Source organism: Centruroides vittatus, unplaced genomic scaffold (assembly GCF_030686945.1).
Source record: "Centruroides vittatus isolate TY-2023 unplaced genomic scaffold, ASM3068694v2 contig_879, whole genome shotgun sequence".
Taxonomy (NCBI): Eukaryota; Metazoa; Arthropoda; class Arachnida; order Scorpiones; family Buthidae; genus Centruroides; species Centruroides vittatus.
In genome coordinates, this window is record NW_027122571.1 from 666,116 (window position 1) to 686,520 (window position 20,405).

At 27.2% G+C, this 20,405-nt stretch overlaps 1 protein-coding gene across 1 annotated transcript in view; it reads right to left on the reverse strand.

Annotated features, from left to right (window-relative positions):
* The window catches only part of LOC136983234 (DNA polymerase delta subunit 3-like), a 45,131-nt gene that overhangs the window by 12,167 nt on the left and 12,559 nt on the right, over nucleotides 1–20,405 (reverse strand). Inside the window, exons 3-8 of the mRNA XM_067279921.1 lie at nucleotides 19,209–19,308; nucleotides 14,909–15,016; nucleotides 10,863–10,924; nucleotides 7,480–7,585; nucleotides 3,654–3,803; nucleotides 776–830 (exon numbers count right to left, since the gene is read on the reverse strand). Coding sequence (XP_067136022.1) covers nucleotides 776–830; nucleotides 3,654–3,803; nucleotides 7,480–7,585; nucleotides 10,863–10,924; nucleotides 14,909–15,016; nucleotides 19,209–19,308 — 581 coding nt within the window. The remainder of the gene's footprint in view (nucleotides 1–775; nucleotides 831–3,653; nucleotides 3,804–7,479; nucleotides 7,586–10,862; nucleotides 10,925–14,908; nucleotides 15,017–19,208; nucleotides 19,309–20,405) is intronic.

Here is a 20,405-nt window from a genome sequence, read left to right on the forward strand (position 1 = left end):
ACTTCACCTAAAATATTGTCTATTATTGTTAAGTTCTTCAACTAAATTATTCATAATTTCCTGTTGTCAATGTTCTTGTCAGATCCTCATTTTCTTCTTCTCTTATTAAATTAATTTAACTATTGCCACTAAGAAAATATACAGTGGTAGCTGATGCTAAAAGCAGATCAGCAGTATTGATTAAAGCCATTTTGTAAACAAACAGCACATGACAATTACTCTACAGGACAACAGTTCGTAAAGGGATATACAAAATACTTATTGGTTGTTTGAAATGCACATCACTACTGACTCCATGGATTGCTTAGTTTTCTAGCATATGGAGCAATCATCAGTAGTCAAAACAGTTTCTTGGCTGTAAAAACCAGTTTCTGTATTCACAATGAAACAACCATATTGACTAGTTTGCACCAGGCATAAGATATACATAAAAAACATAAAATATTAGATAACACTGTTATGATGTATTGATTCTATTTTATATTTCCCCTTTGTTTCATTAATCTCTCTTATTAAAAAAAGAACAATTTTAATGAAATAAATAAGAAGTAAAAAACAATAAAAACATACTATATAGTGATTATATGTAACATATTTAATCATTATTTCACCATTACATAAATTTTTACATAATGATGTTTTTTAAGATTTCTCTATAAGAGAAAACTTAGAAAACTGATTTGAAATAGCTCTTTCTTTTTAATGTGGAGTTAACAGGTTTGTCTATTTTTTTAATTAATAGTAAAGCAATATAAAGATATACAAAAATATTTACCATTTTCTGCAGAATTTATTTTATTTTCATTATTTAATGATTCCAAATGTTTATCCTATATAAATTAAATTAAGAAATGTATAATTATTTTAAAATAAAAAGATTTTATTAAAAGATTTATAAATTTTAATAATATAAATATATTAATAAAAATGTATGGACTCTATTATTAAAACTGACATTAATGAATGATTAACAAATGTGTGTGATAAAATTCTCAAAATTTTCAATAAATTATGAAAACAGAAATTTGTTGAAATGGAAAATATATCTAGGAACAGAAGAATTTTTTATGCAGAATACTATTATAAGCTGGAAACTAGTCTAAAGCAGAAATGAAAGACTTTTTGGTATCAGTTGCTTAACATGAATGAAGTAGAATTTTTCAGCATAACAGCAATTAAATTCTAAATCATAATTAAAGTAATTTCAAGAATGCTGTGTTTTACACGGATTTTTTTAATTCTTTTTCACCTCCAAACAATTTAGTCATTTTTCAACATGTCTTTGAAACATAAAACACTTAAACTGCAGTAGAAGCAATTCTAATTATAAATTTTAGGTTTTCCTTTTTCCATATTAATGAAAACACAACCTTCTATAAAATGGAAACCTATCAAAATGGAAATTTATGGCCAGTACAAACATACTCCATTTTAGACAGATTTCATTGCATATATTAAATCCACTGTTCAGATTCAAGCTTTATTGGGTCCTATTAAACTTGACTCTTGCCAATTTGAATACAGATCACACTAAGTTTACATTTTAAATCTTTGATGTATAAATTTTGTTTTATAACCCAATATTTTAGAGTAAATATTTACAATTAAATTGCTCTGAATTTTTGAAAAAAATCTTAATATATTTTTTAGAAAAACAATATAAACCAATTCATTCATCATTAAGAAAACTTATTATTTTCTTATTAATATCCACTTATTTGAAAAATTTCAAATAATTTTTAAAATTATATTCTTAATTGAAAAATTGAATGAATAAATCAAATTATTAACATATGGATGTACTGTACAATATATTATAGATCCATATGTTAATAATATATATATTATTCAAATTATTATTTACATCATTACACTGATCATTACACTGAAATAGTCTAATATACTTGTTGAAATATTTTCAAAAGTCATCCTTTGAAATACCTTTGATGATAATGATTGAAGCCTTCTGAATAGATATTATATCATTAAAATGCTTAATTAGAACAGTAGATGAAATCTTCATCAACTGTTCTAATCATGTTGATACAGTATTGTACTCTTTTGTGCTTTCCCAGGAAGAAAAATTAAAATGGTTGACCCGCAATGCTAGTTGGCTACTACTACAAATTTCCTACAAACCTCAGTTAATGACGACAAAATAATATCCATCCACAATAGCATACCAATCCAGATTCTAATTATCTTTAAAAAATAAATGAATAGATAAATTAAATAAATATTTTTTTAACTGGTTGGGAGAAATACTTAGGTGATCAGTTGACTAGCTAAAACTGAGGAGAACATTTCTCATGTATGAGTGAGTGAATATGGATGAAATTGTGAACTTTTGAGTTAGTTTCTTCAAATCTTCAATCAAATTTTACATATACATTTCTAAAATGCCTAAGAACTTCTTAGTAAGTTTTATGGATACACATCAGCAGATTACAAAATTTCATGGGTTTTTGTCATTTGCTCTTCATTTTTGGCCAGTCATGTATCTAATATCACTCTAATTTTCCCTGAACTGTCCTAAAATCTAACGAATGAAAAATTAGCATTATTCAAATGATAGCAGCGTTATTTTTAGCAAATCATAGACAACACAATCTTTTAAACTATGAAAAATATATGTAATTTTTACGAGAATTATTAACTTTTTTTTTAAACTATTAAACTAAACTAACAAGTTGATATAGCACTGTTTTACAAGATAATGTGTAATTACTTTCATTTCTGATTGCAGTGAAAAGAACATATGCAAATACTGAATAAAGAACGTTAGAAAATGAAATGTGGCATGAGACATGAAATGCTTGTTTTGGTATCTCATTTGCAAAGTTGAAAACACAAAATTTACTGTTAATTCTTTCTTTAATTGTGTTCGCTCAAAATAGATATCATTTACAGTATTGAAACAAATGACAAGAATGTTGTATAATTGTGAAATCTGACATAGGATAAGGAATGTTTCAATCTGAATAGCAAAATTATTTGTTATCTGATACTATCAATGTAAAATAATCAATTGCAAAACATTTCCAGGAATATTATATATTTATAAATATACAGTATTTCAATATTTTCTAATTTAATTTAATTTTCATGTTTAAAAACTTTCTTAGAATTTCATATAAAATTCTTTTGTAATAAAATTAAATAATAATAATAAGAAAATTTGACTAATAACTTTTTAAAAATTATTAATCAAAAGTAAACATTTCTTGAAATTAAAAAACCAAGAAAATATTCCTTTGTTGTGTGAATAATGATTGTAATAAACTCAAGTATCAGATACAGTTTAGAAAACATTTTTACACGGTATGAAAATTTTTTCAAATAACTCAATTTTCACTCCACAGAATTTACTTTAAGAAACACAGTACACATTAACAACAATCTCTGAAATTCTATAAAATAATAGTTTATTAAAAATTTAAAACAAACTACTATTTTTTTTTTACAGTCTTTCTCATTACATTTTCATCTTTAAAAAACAAAATTTAAATTTTACTCCAAATAACATAAATTTAAAGGCTGACAATATTTTATTTTCTTGGAATTTATTTGTACACTACATAAAGATGTTTTAATTAAAATTTTATAATATACTATGAAATCACAACTCAATAATTCAACATGTAAAAACTTACTTCAAATTTTTTAGTATCATCATTTGACTTAATTAGTGATGATCTTAAGTCAGTTGTTTCCACTTTAATTTGCTTTGAATTAGTAGTTTTAATCTTCTGTTTTTGCCATAAAGTAAACAATTCATTCTGTTTTCCTTTATTTGATGAAACCTATAAAATATTAGTATGATGATATCAAAATAAATACTCGATTTAAGTTATTTTTGAGATATTACACTTTACATCAATTTCTATATTTGAAGGTAACATCCCATTTTAAAATATTGTATTATTTTATTTAATGATATTATTATTATTAGCAAATATACTATATGTTAGATTTATCATTAATCAGGCTTCTATAACTTTAAATCTCCATCTACAATAAGATTTTATATACTTTTGTAATCTGAGAAAACTTAATTCTCAGATTACAAAAGTATAAATCAGATTATTCTTTTCAATTTCTATCATTCACAAAAACAGTTTCATCACAACATACACTTATGATGAAAACAAACAATCAAACTGAGTAATGATGACTATAGAAATTACAAGTTTCTCCTTGTTTCTACAAGGTACAAGTCTTTGGATGCTCATATTGCAGTGGTAAATAATTTTGTTTTTTGAAATTCCTGATAATTTTCCTATTATCTTGCATTATTTTAAAGTTAATGGTGAATTTTGAGAAAGGAGAAGGAAAGTTTGGTTTTGTAATTGTTAATTATGATGAAATACCTTATTTATTGATGTAAGTTACAAATTTTACAATTCATTTGAACAATGTGCAGAAAATATGAAAGAAATTTATGTAGAAAAGAACAACAGATTTGTTAATGTTTTTAGAGAGATAAATTCAGGTTCAAAATTTTATAACTTTATTAAAATTCATAAGATTGATTGATACATACTTTAAACATTCTAGTACTTGTATAATTGTCAGACAATCACAATGAGGAAAAACTGCATTGGTATTCATAATTCATTGCAAAATTTATGAAAAAAAATTTATGAAAATTCATTGCAAAATTTATGAAATATTTATGCAAAAAGCTCTTGGTAGCGTATCATGGTGTTATTCTGTATATTTACCATTTTTTCAAGAAGGAAAAAAATATTACTTTTATGTATGGTTTACTTGATTCTGTGCAAGAAAGGGATTTAGTAGTGATCAATGATTTGATACACAAACTGTCTCCAAAAATGCCATTTTTGTTTACAACAGAATCTCATCATTGCAATGAAAGCATGATCTTAATAATGCAAAATTTGTTTCAGAGAAATAGAATCATGAGAGATATAATTTAAATACTTGTTATTTACTTATACAGTCAAACCTGTTTTTATGCGGTGGATAGGGACCGCATAAAAAAAAAAGCATTAAAAAAAAATTGCACAAAACTTCACGAGTAGCTATAAAAAATAGTTTTCGCAACACAATTTAAAAAATATTTTTTTTATGCGGTCAATAGGGACCACATAAAAAAAGTCTCACATAGAAAATAACTCAAAACCGTACGAAATAGAATTTATTGACAACAGATGTCAGCACTTGACTACATCGTCTGTTTTACATATTTTTGTCCAGGTGGTGTTTTGTTGACTTAAAAAATAAATTATTTCATTTTTCATATATTCATGCAATAATATTACTATAATAAGTTCATTTATGCTATAATAAGTTTATTTAGCTATAATAAGTCAACGTGAGACATGACAAATCGCACGAGACTAGTCGCCAACTATACTGCACAAAAAAAAATCGCACAAAAAAAAGACCACATAAAAACAGGTTTGACTGTATTTAGAAATAACTTTTACTCATGAGAAAAGTCAAGTGAATTGTTTGGGTCATCAACACTTTTGCTGATAAATTTGATTTTTTCATAGATGCATATAAACAACTGGGAATTTGGTTATTTGTTATTGGATTTTCACCCTAAAACATATGATAAATTTTCTGTGAGAGATTTGTGTTTTCCTGATAAAATATTTTTTTGATACTTACCAATAAAATGAAGAACATAAAGAAAAATTATCATGTGCTAGCTCTTTTAGCAAAGACTATCCCTTTGCATAGAAGAGCATTTCAAGATATCAGAAAACAGTTCAAGTTACATGTAAAGAACCTATTAGAGTATCTGTGTATCTGATGAAACTCAAAAAGCAAATTCATGATCTAAAAAAAAAATAAAGAAAAAAAAATCCAATGCTGATGCACTTATTAAACAAATAACTATATATATACTGCAATTATATCAAAATATATTCCACATTTAATTGATAAATTGAACCAGAACCTTTACAAATGGAATTTTAAAGGTGAATTAACAATTGATAGTAAACTTGTATCTGGAAGTCACATAGTAGTCCTGTCAGTTTTAACAAATTTTGGGAGAGTTTAAAAAAACAAACCTTCCTAAAGAGTAGATCAGAAGCAAAAGTTTGTTGGCCTACCTGAAAATGGAGAAAAGCCAGAATATCAACGTATGCCAGTTCAGTCCTGAAGAAAAACACACTGATTTCTCCAAGAATATTTTACCAGTAGAAAAATCTACAAAAATGAGGGAAAAAAGATCCCAAATCGAAAAACTTTTGAAATCTATATATTATAATCTGGTAAAACATTATCAGTCTTGCCTTTTAAACAGATATAAATATACATTATTTTATTTATTAATGATAGTTAAACTTTGAGAAATGCAAAATGAAGCTCAATCAAAATATATATTACTACTGTATAAATCATTATTGTAATCAGACCACAGAAATGTTATGGAATCCCAATTTATATTTTAGATTAAATAGACAATAGGTTGGAAGCAGACATTACTTTGTGCAAATATAGAGACAATTTTGTTTTTTAGAGATTTATTTTGCAAGTCTATTCTTACTAAAGTAGGAAAATATCTTGGGGTAAACCTCTAAATTTTGCTGCAAATGTTGGATCAAAAATAATTGCTGAAAAATCATATAAAAAGTCAGCAAAATAATGTTTTAAAGATATTAGATCAGAATTTAATGATGATGTAATTATAAAAGTACAAGATTGACTGGATATAAGATTAACTCAGCCACAAATTAAGAAGCCAAAACTTAAGGATATATTTGCTGTCTGTAAAAATGGATCCACATTTTTGTCTCTGTACTAAAAGTGAATTGGATTTAACTCTTTAGACTTAACTAGCCACTGACCAAATTTTTGCCACAGGATGAGCTATAACTTCAGATATATTATCTGAAGTTATAGTTCATCCTGTGGCAAAAATTTCTGATAGTTGTGCAACTACTGAAGTTTACATATCTGGTTTGGGTGAAAATTGCATCAGTCTACACTCAATTTATCTACACATTCAGACAAAAATTGTAAAGCAAAATAGATCAAATACTACTACCAAAGAAAAAGTCCTGTCAATTATTTTTTAAATAGCTTGTTTTCTCAATTCACCATTTTTCTAACTGAAAAACAAGTAATTTCTCAAGCTTAAAGCTAATTATCCTCATTGAGCAATATATATATATATATATATATATTTGCTGCTAGATTTATATTTATACATTCCATTATTTATTGTATGTGTATAAATCCAGTAAAAAAAAAACTAATATTAATGAGGAATTTAGTTAAAAGATTTAATATTAGTAAAAAAAATTAGACTAACAGGTTTCTTCAAACTCTCCATATTAATTTAGCAAATCAACCCAAACTTTTAATCAATAATGCCAATTTGCAAATTAAGTTAGAAAGACTGAAAGACAATTTTGCATTAACAACAAATACTGATAATTTCATACTGATTTCTTTATAATTTTTATTATCCATGTCAAAATATTTTTAAAGAAATACCTGTAATTTTACATCTGATTTTAACTCATTGGATTCATTAGGCTTCTTTTTTTGAAACTCTTCTTGTAATTTTATTTTAACTTCTTTATTTTGAATAGCAGAGCATCTAATAAAATAAATACTAATCAATATTAAATCACATTTATTTAAATAAATACATGTTTGTATGAAGATAACTTTACATTCAACATAACATTTTAATAGAAATTTTATTTTTAAAAGATTTCAAGTTTTGAATCTAAGTATTGTATTCATCTGAACGTCAATTTTACTTTGAATATTCTTTTTTCTAGGAGAACAAAATGCTATGTTTGATAGATAAATATATATAAATTAATTTATGTATTTCATAAACTTATTTAATTTGTACATTAATCATAATTAAATAATTATTGCTAAGTTTTCATTTTATAAATATAGAACCAAAATTATTACATAAAGAATAAATTAAAATAATAAAAATTGTAACTGCAGTATATTTTTAAAACTATTTGTAATGTATTCACAACATATAAATCTAAATATATAATTGTACACAAAGTCAAAGTTCTGTAATCAATTACAAGTTTTACTTCAAGTTCAGTACAAGGGATGTTTGATATTTAAGGTAAATAATATATAGATGGCAGCAAATTTTTCCTGTTATTTTCTTATTTTTCAAACAAGCAAATGTCTAAAATTAGTTTGATGTGTTGTTTAGTTTGTGTTTGAAAGTCTGGTAAAGAAGATGCACATTGATTTTAATACTCATTGAAGAAAAGGAGGTTTGTAGTCAAAAAATTCTAGTTTTTGAAGGGAAAAGGAACTATCAAATGAAAGCCAAGTCTTTGCAAATTTTTACCATCACTTAAAATTATTCACACATGGTCGGATGAGCTGTGAAGATGAATATCACAATGAATATCCAAAAGTGACAACCTAATAAATTATCAAAAAGATCCACAAAATTGTTATGGTCAATTGTTGGATGAAACTTACTTATTAGAGAGATAGAAGAGATGTTGGGCATCTAAGGGAATGTGTGCAACATCTTCCATGAGCATTTGAATATGAGCGTTTGTGTATGAAGAAGCTGTATGTGCAATGAGTGCTATGTTTGTTCATACTAAACAAAAAAATTTGAATGAATGTTTTGTTCAAGTGTTTGAAGTAACTCTAATGACTTTTTGCTAACTCTGTAACTTTTCATGAGAATGGGTTCATCACTGCACATCTGAAGTGAAGGAACAGTCAAAACAGTAGATGTAGAAAGACTAACCCACACCAATAAATGCAATCCACAGCAACTGATGGAAAGGTTAGGGCCACACTTTTGGGATGTGCAAGGGATAATTTTCATCATCTACCTTGAAAAATGAAAAACAATCATCAATGAGTCAGTCTTATTAAAATATTTATTTCTTAATATTGCTTATAATGTACTATTTGACATTAGAAATGTATCGATAATTGATCATTAGAACTGTATGGACTTCAAAATGTTTCTTCTTCATCACTTTATTTAGATAAATATGAGAACTTTTTACAGGAGTCGTTTTTTTCTGTAGAACATGATGAATGAGAACATATTTTTGAGGTCAGCTCTAATAAAACATTATCTCAATTCAATTCTGATAAATATCTTATTTTCAAATCTCCTTTCCTATTTTGATTGGCATCTGGAAAAGAATGACCTTTTTTGCTCTACAATTTAGTCTGATTTCCATTGAGTACTGACAGTGAAATTTATGAGAGAAACTTGGATGGGAGTTGTAATGTACTGCTTGACAGATTTTCCATGGCACTTCAAACAGATATTTGCTATCATTTGCTATACTTACACCATTTTGAAAGTGTATTTTGTATTAATAATATGATTATCCATATTATTGAAGACAATACAACTATATGAAAATATGTGATTCTTGTCAGTATAATTTTACATTTATTTAGCAATGATTTATGTATCACTTATAATAGCATTTTCCTCTTCTAGGCACTAAATGTACAGAATTTTTTTTTTAGCTGAACTTTGAACTAAATAGGATAATTTCAAATAGAAAAGAAATAGCTTGAATAATTCATTTGTTTATTAAGAGCTATGAAATTTGGATTTATTCCAGTCATCTTGATTCACTGAAAAACTCAGTGTAAGGCATAGCATTATTTTTTTTTTACTTTGTTTATCACCAAAATGAATCCAAGAAAGTTTTACTTTAAGTTCAGTACCCAGCTGGATAATACAATAGATTTCTATCATTAGCATAAATATTTAAGTTATTTAAAGTTTTTTTTGCATTACACATAATGTTTTCCTCATAGAAACAAAGATGCAAAGGACATCTTATTTGTGAGTGTAAATATTATATTTTATGGATTTTCCTTTTCATAGTCTATTGATATCTATCATCATTCCTTTAAAAAATTCTGTATTTCCTTATCTCGAAAAATCAGATTCCTGAAATAACTATTATAAAGATATACAATAGTTCTTCTACTTAGCTTTTGTTCTCACATCATACATTACAATACATATATAAAACTCTTATAAAATTATAAAGTAAATATATACAAACAGCTTAGCAGGAAACTTTAGTAGTACAGGAAATCCTTGTTAATTTGAACTGTACTATTTGTCCTGACTGGGGATATGGAGATTTACATGTTAAGGAATTCGGTTAGTTCAAAATACGAGTACCTTGAAATTCAAAGTAAAAATTCTGTCTGAACTGTGATATGTATATGTTAATTCATTTGTTCAGATCATTGTGTCTCCATACCATAAGAGAACAATAGACCAAAAATAATTCTAATCTGGTCAACATGGCATTGCTTTTACAATAATACATTTTCAGGTGTCACTTGACCCGTGGACTGGCCTTTTTTCTCTTATTTCATAAAATACAATTGGTCTTTGGCAATGGCAAGATTGAGCTACAAGTAGCAGATTGAGATATTTGTAGAGTTCCAAGCTACTACATTTGGGCAAGTTAATACATTTTGGATCACTTTAAAAATAATGTGGACTACATTTTGAGGAATTCTGCTTTACTTTTTGTAAAACACATCTAGCAACCAGTGAGATTCTCACTAGACATGTGCTGTTTACCTGCAGTTTATTATTATTATTATTTAACAAAAATAGCATTCTATATATGTAGCTGTATTCCACTTATTTAATAAATTACATTAGTTACATGGCATTAGACATATTGTACAGAAATATGTAAATCTCAGATAATTCAAAACTCGATAATTCACAGTCACAATTATTTTGTCCCTTGAATTTCAAATTAACACGGATTTCCTGTAGTAGTAATATAGCCAGATATAATCCGGCAATCATTTGGCTTTATTATAAAGTAATTCATACAATATAATAATATATTAAATTATTTCCATACCTCTGTAATTTTTCAAAATTTTTATCACTACAAACTTCAGTTGTGTATAAAGAGCTGGAATCCTAAAATAATAAAATTTAAAAAGATTCATACCATATAGTGTCTACTTGTATATAATATTATTTAAATATAAATCAAATGAAAACTAAATTATTTTAATTATTCACAACATTATATTACTCAAATTCAGACACAATGCTCTCTAATTTACTCTATTATTTTAAATCATGTAAATATATGTGTGACCAGAGGGTCAGCATCTCTTTAGAACTTTGTCAGGACTGATGCCATTGTCTTCTAGGATAGACACAAAAAACAAAAATTCAAGATTCGCGCAAGCGGTCACGTGCGTGGACGATCGGATTCAGGATGGAGGAGGATTGAGAGACAGCTTGGAAGTGAATCACTCGGATACGGTATTAACAACTAAAAACTGATTTAATTTAACAAAAAGGAATACATATCTATCCTATCGAATACTGGTCAAGAAAGAGAATTTACAAGAAACCGTGAGTTGATATATACCTTGTGCAGACTTCCGGATCGACAATTTGAGTTTGGTTGGTAGTTCAGTGGGGACCAGAATTCAGAATGGCTTCAATAGGACTGTGAGAGCTGCGATTAGTGAGGAAACTATAGACCAACTAACAGGGGAAATCCCAAGTGATAGTAAGAACTATAAATTACCCTAGCAATAATAGAGAGGAGCCTATTCCTACAGACCACAATCAATTACAGGAAACATTAGCAAAAATTCAGGAGCAATTAAGGAAACTAGGAGCCCAAGAATGCGGTTGAGATGATCCTTGACATAAAACTCTGCCATTTTGGCGTTTTCTGGAATATATGGAAAATGTTGATGGAATATATGGATCCATGAAGGAATTGAGATTTCCCTTTTCTTGGAGTTTGGTCAAGAAAGCAAGGGAGAACTAGAGGATCTAATAATCAGGTGAGTTCAACAGTATTCTCTAAAGAAACACAAGGAATGAAGTTCCAGGTAGCCTGGACGACGATAAACCTTTCTGGGACACTTTTGTTGAAGCATTCACAAACTCTCGACGACCCTTTGTCCTTGAGTCACTCCTTTTTATACTCCAAGTCACATTGTCTTTTTTCACCAATAGTGAATTTTTTGTTTTAGTTTCCAGTGACACATTCTGAGTTCCCTGGGAAAGGAAATGACTCCGGGGGAGAGAAATGCACTGATCCTCTGATAATAAAAATGAAAAAAGTTTTTTTTTCTGAGATTTAAATAAGACAAATTTAAATTTCAAGACAAAAAATTAATTTTCTTTCAAACATTTAATCAAATCCAATCTCTCAGATATGTAGATCTTCATTTAATTATCCTAATGAGAACTGGATGTTGATATTTGTAAACAAATTCATAAACAGAAAATTTATATTGAATTTGAAAATAAACAACAATAGTTGAAAAACAAACAACACAAAAACCAAGCACTGATAATGAAACATTTTATGAAATAAAATTTTTTTGAGACTAAGTTCATCTCAATATTAGATCTTAACATTAATTAAACAAAAAAAAAATTTAAACAACAGATATTAACAAATTCAAACTTCTTTTCATAAAATCTTTTAAAAAATAAATAGAGAAGACACACAATAATTTAAAACATAATATAGAAAATAAGTGATTATTGAAAAAATTAAAAATCTACATGTGTATGTAATGTAAAAATATAAAAGAATTGTACTAAAGAAGTCAATTACTTGAGAGATATAGAAAATGCTTAGTTTACGTCTTTTGTTGAGATTTTTCAATAATCTTAAACATATCTATAACAACATACACAGTCTTAAAAACATGGCAAAAAAGGTTAAGCAAACAGATGCTGTCAGATTTTTCAAGTTGAGATACAAGAGAGGGCACAGACTATTTACAGAAATGATGCAGAAAATAAGATTAAAAGAATGCAAGTATCAGATACATGACCTTGTTCAAGAATGAAAAAACAAATTATCAAGAAAGTAACATTAAATCAGCATTGGTAGAAGAATTGTTTCAAACAAAAACACAAAAGTGGAATAAGACAGGTTAATGATGCTAGAATATTGAAACATTTCTTTAAAAATAGCAGAACTAATTATTGCAATTAATGATGATTTAGCATTGAATAAAAACTCCAAAGCTTTTGACTGAATTCCTGTATTTGGATTCTGTCATCAACATCATATTCAGATGGACATCCCAAATACTAGAATCAGATTCACAGATTTGTGTTTATTTTTTAGATATTTAATGCTACCATAGGTAATTATTTTTTGTTAAACATTTACAAAGTCAAACCACTCTGTTTTTCAGATTTTAAATGTTACATGCCCACTACATATGGAAGTTTGAAGCCATTAATCTCTGGTATTTAAAAACTTAGTTTTTAGATGAACTTCCAATGCAAACTGGAAGTCATGTTATTTCAATTCAAAAATTTCTCCTGAAAGGTATTAGATAGATGACTCTATTATTAAAGGAAAAGTATGATGTACAGGGGCAAGCCACTTCTAATTTGAGGTGGAGAGCATATATTTTACATTAAATAAATTAAAAATATGATTAAAAATTGCAGCCTGGCATTGTAACAATCTCACAATAAATAATTGCTCATTTTATCATTAGCTTCAAGTTTTGATTTTAAATAATCGCTGAACTTGAAAATTTATCATTTAAGAACCAGTTGTCATCACTCCAAAAAGTATATTGGATAAGTACATTTGTGGACAGAGATGGAATAGTCAGTTCATTTAAATCTTGATTTCGAAGGAAAGCCAAAGCAAGGAATCCCATTGAGAGGTTTCTGATTGAGGTGATTTCTCATCAATGACCAGGCATCTTTTCACAAGGATAGTTAGGCCAACTTTAAATTTGTTTTTTGAAAGCCAAATGATTACAGGATTAGATCAAACTACATTCCTGCTACTAATAATTACTAAATACTGAGTAATTTGATACTAGAGGTAAGCATGAGGTACTATCTCATATTAAATTTATAATTAGAATTACATTAATATTTATTAAATACAGTCAAACTTGTTTTTATGCGGTGGATAGGGACCGCATAAAAAAACGCATTAAAAAAAAAAAAAAAAATCGCACGAAACTTCACAAGTGGCTTTAAAAAATAGTTTTCGCAACACAATTAAAAATATATTTTTTTATGCGGTCAACAGGGACCGCATAAAAAAAGTCTCACATAGAAAATAACTCAAAACCGTACAAAATAGAATTTATTGACAACAGATGTCAGCACTTGACTGCATCGTCTCTTCTATCGTCTGTTTTACATATTTTTGTCCAGGTGGTGTTTTGTTGACTTAAAAAATAAATTATTTCATTTTTCGCATATTCATGCAATAATATTACTATAATAAGTTCATTTATGCTATAATAAGTTTATTTAGCTATAATAAGTCAACGTGAGACATGACAAATCGCACGAGACTAGTCGCCAACTATACCGCACAAATAAAAAATCATATAAAAAAAAATCACACAAAAAAAAGACCGCATAAAAACAGGTTTGACTGTACTTTATAAATTGCTAGAAGAAAGGAGTTACCCCAGAGCAGGATTCAAACCCACAACTACTTCATACTGTGCAGATACAATTTACTTGATTTTCTTCCAGAAATTTCTGAATTATTTAATAACTAATTTAATTATAATTATTAAATTTAATGCGAGATGGCACCTAACACCTACCTCTAGTGCCAAATTACTCAATATTTAATAATTATTAGTAGCAGGAATGCAGTCCAATTTAATCCGGTAATCATTTGGCTTTAGGTATGATCATCAGGCTTCAAGATGTTTATATTTGTTTTTTGGATCATCACAATTAACAATTTAATTTGAGATGGTTTTAGGAATATCTACATCATTAATCCAAATTATGTACATTTTAAAATAGTTTACATTCATAAACAGATATTTGTTATTTAAAAGCAGATAAATAATCTAAAACATAATTAAAATAATACTAATAAAAATGAAATATTTATGCAATTTAAAAAGTGTTCCTTACTTTAAGACTTGACAGATGAATGCTGTATAAATGAACATTCGTCAAAACTGAAAATTTTTGTTTTGATTTTTCAAGATTTTCTTCAGATGTAATAATAAATTTATATATCTAATTGAAAAAAAAAGATGAGTTAAAAATAATAATAAAAAAATTTACATAATACATTAAATATTTGATTACTATTCCAGGATAAACAGTACAGCAATTGGCCATTTCAAATTTAAACTTCTTTAATAACATTAAAAAAATTTTTCTTTAACAAGAGTTCTATAAAAGCTATTCTGAAAATATTTCTTGGTAATATTAATTAGCTACGTGCAGCCAATAACAGCATAATTTTTCATTTTCCTAAAACAAGGAACATTTTGAGTTAAATTTTGGTGTTTATAATTTTTAGATGTTGGCAATAGAAAGGCTATTAAAAAACAAATTCATCAGTAAGTATAATATTTCCCAAATCAATATTTGTAATGTCATAGAATTTTTAAAATAAAAATTTCCTTAAGCAGCAAATAACTGTACTGTTTACTCTATTTAAAATTTTCTTGACAAATCTCACTATTAAATAGTCACATGTATATAGCAGCCATAATTATTATAATTTATTCCAATTTTGTTTTATAAATCAATCTTAAAATATAGTACATTTCATATCCACTAATATTTTAACTATAAAAATATTTCCAATATTTCCAAATATTTTCTTTTTAGATGATTATAAAACAATTAAAATATGTTGACATTTTTGTGCATATTAAAAAATATGAAGATGAATTGATAAATGGTGGCAACTATTTCTTATCTCAAAATCTACAAGACATATGTGAATGATAAAACATTTACATTAATCCTAATATATAATACAAATAATTAGGATTTGACATATAGTTGAAAATTGTGGATCCAAAGCATAATTGAAGCGATGTCATAAAGGTGACTATCACAAAAAAGCCTCCCTCTGGCAAATGGCTTGCAAGTATAATGATGTGAAAATGTTGATGTTACTATCAATGATTTCTGCCTTCTGTAAACAATTTAAACTATCTTGAAAATGAACAATAAGGAAGAGCATTTGTGCCTCCAGCTTTTACCAATTCTTCATAACACTAACTTACTATTATTTCACATTTGGCAGCAATTTTCACACAATACCTTTGCTCCAAACATGATGACAGATCATTGGAAGATACATCAGACAGTTCTGTTGCCATCATCGAGATGAATGTTCTACATGTACAATTATAAAAATATTATGTTCATAATTTAATGAGGATTAAAGAGCATTAAGTATTCCATATACATCTTATATTAATAATTTTTGAGATTAAAAAAAAATTGTTGCCACTACTTATCAATCAACCCTCATATAAATATCAGTATTCTCCCAAGAAAAAATTTTTAAATGGTTAATTTACAATGCTAGTTGGTAGCTATTGTTACAAATTGCATAACATTAGATTAACTATATATATATAGTTAATGTAATGCTTGGGTTTACACATGAGACTATAATACTAAGTTACCATAGTATATACAATTTAGACCATTTCATTTATTAACATATCCCAAAATGCATTTCACTATCTTTGTTTAGCTCTCGTCAGTTGGATATAGGTCTAAAATACAGGAGAATGTTTTGAGACAATACAGAACTGTATCATCAATATGCATACAAACACATTTAAAAATTTAACTCGGTGCCAATTGCATGTAACCAAACTAAGCCTTCCATACATGTACAAACACCAACAACATTCCATGTGTTAGATATACAATACATAATAAGACAATAAAATAAATGCCACACCATTTTAAATGATCTTTCCTTATATGTGTATTATAATTCATGATATCTCATAATCTTGAGTTGTAGAATATTCATGGATTTTATTCTGGTGTTTACCCCTATGCTATGATAAACATATTCGCAAGGTGCCATTTGGGTAGTGTAGACCTTTATCAAATATAAAGCAACTTCATTTACAAAATATACATATAACAATTATTGCACATAATATTTTACCTCATTAAACCATTGTATTTCCGTAATTGTTTGAACACCTTATATCTATAGTAGTATGGATATGTACAGTACAATTCTGTATTGTCTCAAAAAGTTTTCCTGTATTTTAGACGTAAATCCATCTAAAAAGGGTTAAGCAAAAATAGCCGAAATGCATTTTGGGATATGTTACTAAATAAAATGGTCTAAATCGTATATACTATAATAACTTAGTATAATAGTCTCACATGTATGATAAGCCTGTAAATTTAAATACAATATAATAGTATAATCTATATATAATAGATATAAACAGGCAAGAAGTGATTTAATAATTACATTAGTTGGTTGCCATTGCAAACTTACTTATAAATCTGTTAAAGACAATTAAAACTATATTAATACTAACTAGGATACAACAGAATACTAATTCATAGTCATTCTTAGAATTTTTTGCATTTCTCAACGTTTCAAGGTGCTCTAAGTCTGAAAATGTAAAAATCTTAAGGTCATTTTTGACTGATCACCATACTTTCCCTCTGTTATATATAACAGCCAGGAAAGTAAAATGAAGCTTAATGTATGCTAGATTTTTCTTCAAGAAAGTTTTAAAACCAGACATTAAGTAGAAATATGTTACTAATAGAAATAGAAGCACGTCTCTTCTGTTAATTGAAACAAGGTTAAAATAACCAATAATCCTTTTTATAAAAAATATGTTGAACTCTAAACTTTACAAAAAGTTTTAAACATAACTAAAAATATATATTGACTTTCACACAATTGAAAAATCATCATACAAGAAAATTCTGATTAAAAAGCAAAAAATTCTGATTAATTCTTAAATTTTAACTAGTTTCATAATATTAATTATATCTTATGTCATTTATATTAGTTTTATTAACTGTACATTGATTTACTGTTCATGTTATTTTATATTGTTCTGAAATTTTCAAAATTTGCATGTATTGTATAGTAATTGTTTTGTGTGTATTCTGTCCTTAAATGTTCAAATTTATAATTTATATTCTTTGTTCACTTAGTATTTATTCCAAAGATAACTGTCAAATAAGGAGAAAATGTTTATTTAACTGAAGTTTTTGCTAAACAAAGACGTTTTCCAAAATAATTTACAAAAATGTACTGAAGATATCTGCCATATAATTATAATCCTACCTTAAATTCTACCAGGAATACATGATCAACTTATATAAATTACAAAAGACAACAGGGCAAGGCAAAGAGGCATCTATACAAGAGCCTATAAGTCTGATATACTGCATCTACATATTCCAGCTTGCTCTCATGACCTTTTACTCTTCAAGTTGTTCACCTACAGAGTCTTAAAAAGAAGAGCCTTCACTTTGTTCAAGTTTCAATGATACAATTGATGAATTAAATTACATTTAAAAAATGGCACTTGCAGACTGCTTGCAGAGCAGTACCATTCAAAAGTTCATCACAACATAACAGCATACTAACTCTAGCATTTTTGCTATAACAAAGAGTAAAAAGAAATTTTTTGCAGTGACATAAATGAAGATCTGTGCCATTTCCTGTGTGACTTCAAGCTAGCTAAGAATACATTTATAGTGTACTAGTGGAACCCAATAGTTTATCACCTGTTGTGCAATGACAAAGGTTGTATATCCTCAAAATTCAGAAATCCACAGAATAGCCAGGTTTCATCCCAATTTTGGAAATTCTAAAATTGAGATAAAATCTGTTTCATCGGTGTGTGTTAGCCATATCTTGAAACACTTGGATTTGAGGCTAACAGAGCACAAAAGAACATTGACACTAATAAATGCAATATTGTCCTAGCTGTATTTGGATTCATTTCCACAAACCTGTTAAAATGGATGATACCAGTTATTAAGGTTCCTGACACGTCTATGGCTAGAGTGGCAGAAGTTCTCCAGATTTATAAGCAAGTCATTACGGTTGGATGCATTTATAAAAAAGATGCTAATACACTCAACCCAGCTTAGAAGTTCCTCCTTAAGAAACATTTCAAATTATCTTAATTTATCTCCTTTATCTCATTAATATTTGTTATCTAATTATTTTAAATATTTTAATTTGTAATATTTTTTGTTAATTTTAATATATTGTGCTAATTCATATATTATTTAAGTGCAAGAGTATGTTTTCTAAAATTTGTATTTCATATTAGTTCTTAGTTCAATTTGTGGAATCTTCAGATGATTGGTTCTTTTATATAGGTTTTAATTTTAATATATTTTAAATATATATATATAAAACAACTATTATTTCAATTTAAAAAAAAATACAAACTTTTGAATCATCTTTCAACACTTGAAATCCTGCTACAAAATAACAAATATTTAGCTGATCAACTTTAAACTGATGTCTGTTAACAAACTTCTGTAAATATCTGGAAAAAATTCATTCTGAATTTTATTATGTACTCAAAATATTATAATTTTATAACATTTAATAAAAAAGTTAAAAGCATTATTTAAACACATTATTTTACTAAAATATTACATTATTATTATTACTTTATTTATACAGTGTATGTAGATAAATTTCACTTACATAATATCTTATTCAACAGTAAAATTGCAGCATCATAAAGGAAAAGGAAAGGCATAAAGGAAAGGAAAAGGCAAATTACAAATGAGGAAAGACAATGTATGAAATATGCAAATGATTAAAATTTTGCATTGATTGAAGTAGGTTGCATCTGAAGGAGCATAAAAAAATGCCACAATGAATACTAAACTATTGCCTTATGAGACATGAATAACTGCAGAAAGCCTCTTCACTTACATAGGTTGCCAGTTGCATCATATTTCCAGGATTGTCCCAGATGTTTTCCTACCGTTATTCGGCAACAGGAGAATGTTATTCTAAAATAATAATATTTCTTTTTCTTTTTCCACATTTTTAATGTATTTCTGTCATTAGCATAATAAAAATACACATTTATTGATGTCCTGGAACTGAAACTCCTCAGTAACTTTTGGGAAAAACTCATTTTGTTCCCGATTTTATCTCCAAGAATCTGATAATCCTACACTTGTATTATGTTTAGAGCATGTAAGTATTCTTCCATTTGTCCATCACCAATGAAAACAAGATCACCAAATTAAGGGAGCTGGATTGTTACTGCATGCCATTGCCAATCATTTGAGCTGTAATGTCAGAACCATGCAACACTGCAGTAAATTTCAGAACACTCAAAAACATGCTAATGAGGAAATACATGAAAATAAATTTCAAGCACAAAAATTGATATATCAAGAGCAAGGCAGTGTGTTACTCCTTTCCTACTATGTATATTAATAATTAGAAGCAGTTTGTATAGGAATGGCCTCTGAAGCCAGATGACCTTCTGTATCTTATTAACTCTATAATGCAGGACCTCTGACATCAGGACAATGAGTCAAGCCAACAGATTTTAGAGGTTCTATTGTGGGCTATTATCATCTGCCTTAAATGCTAGACTTATTACACTAGTTGTATTGT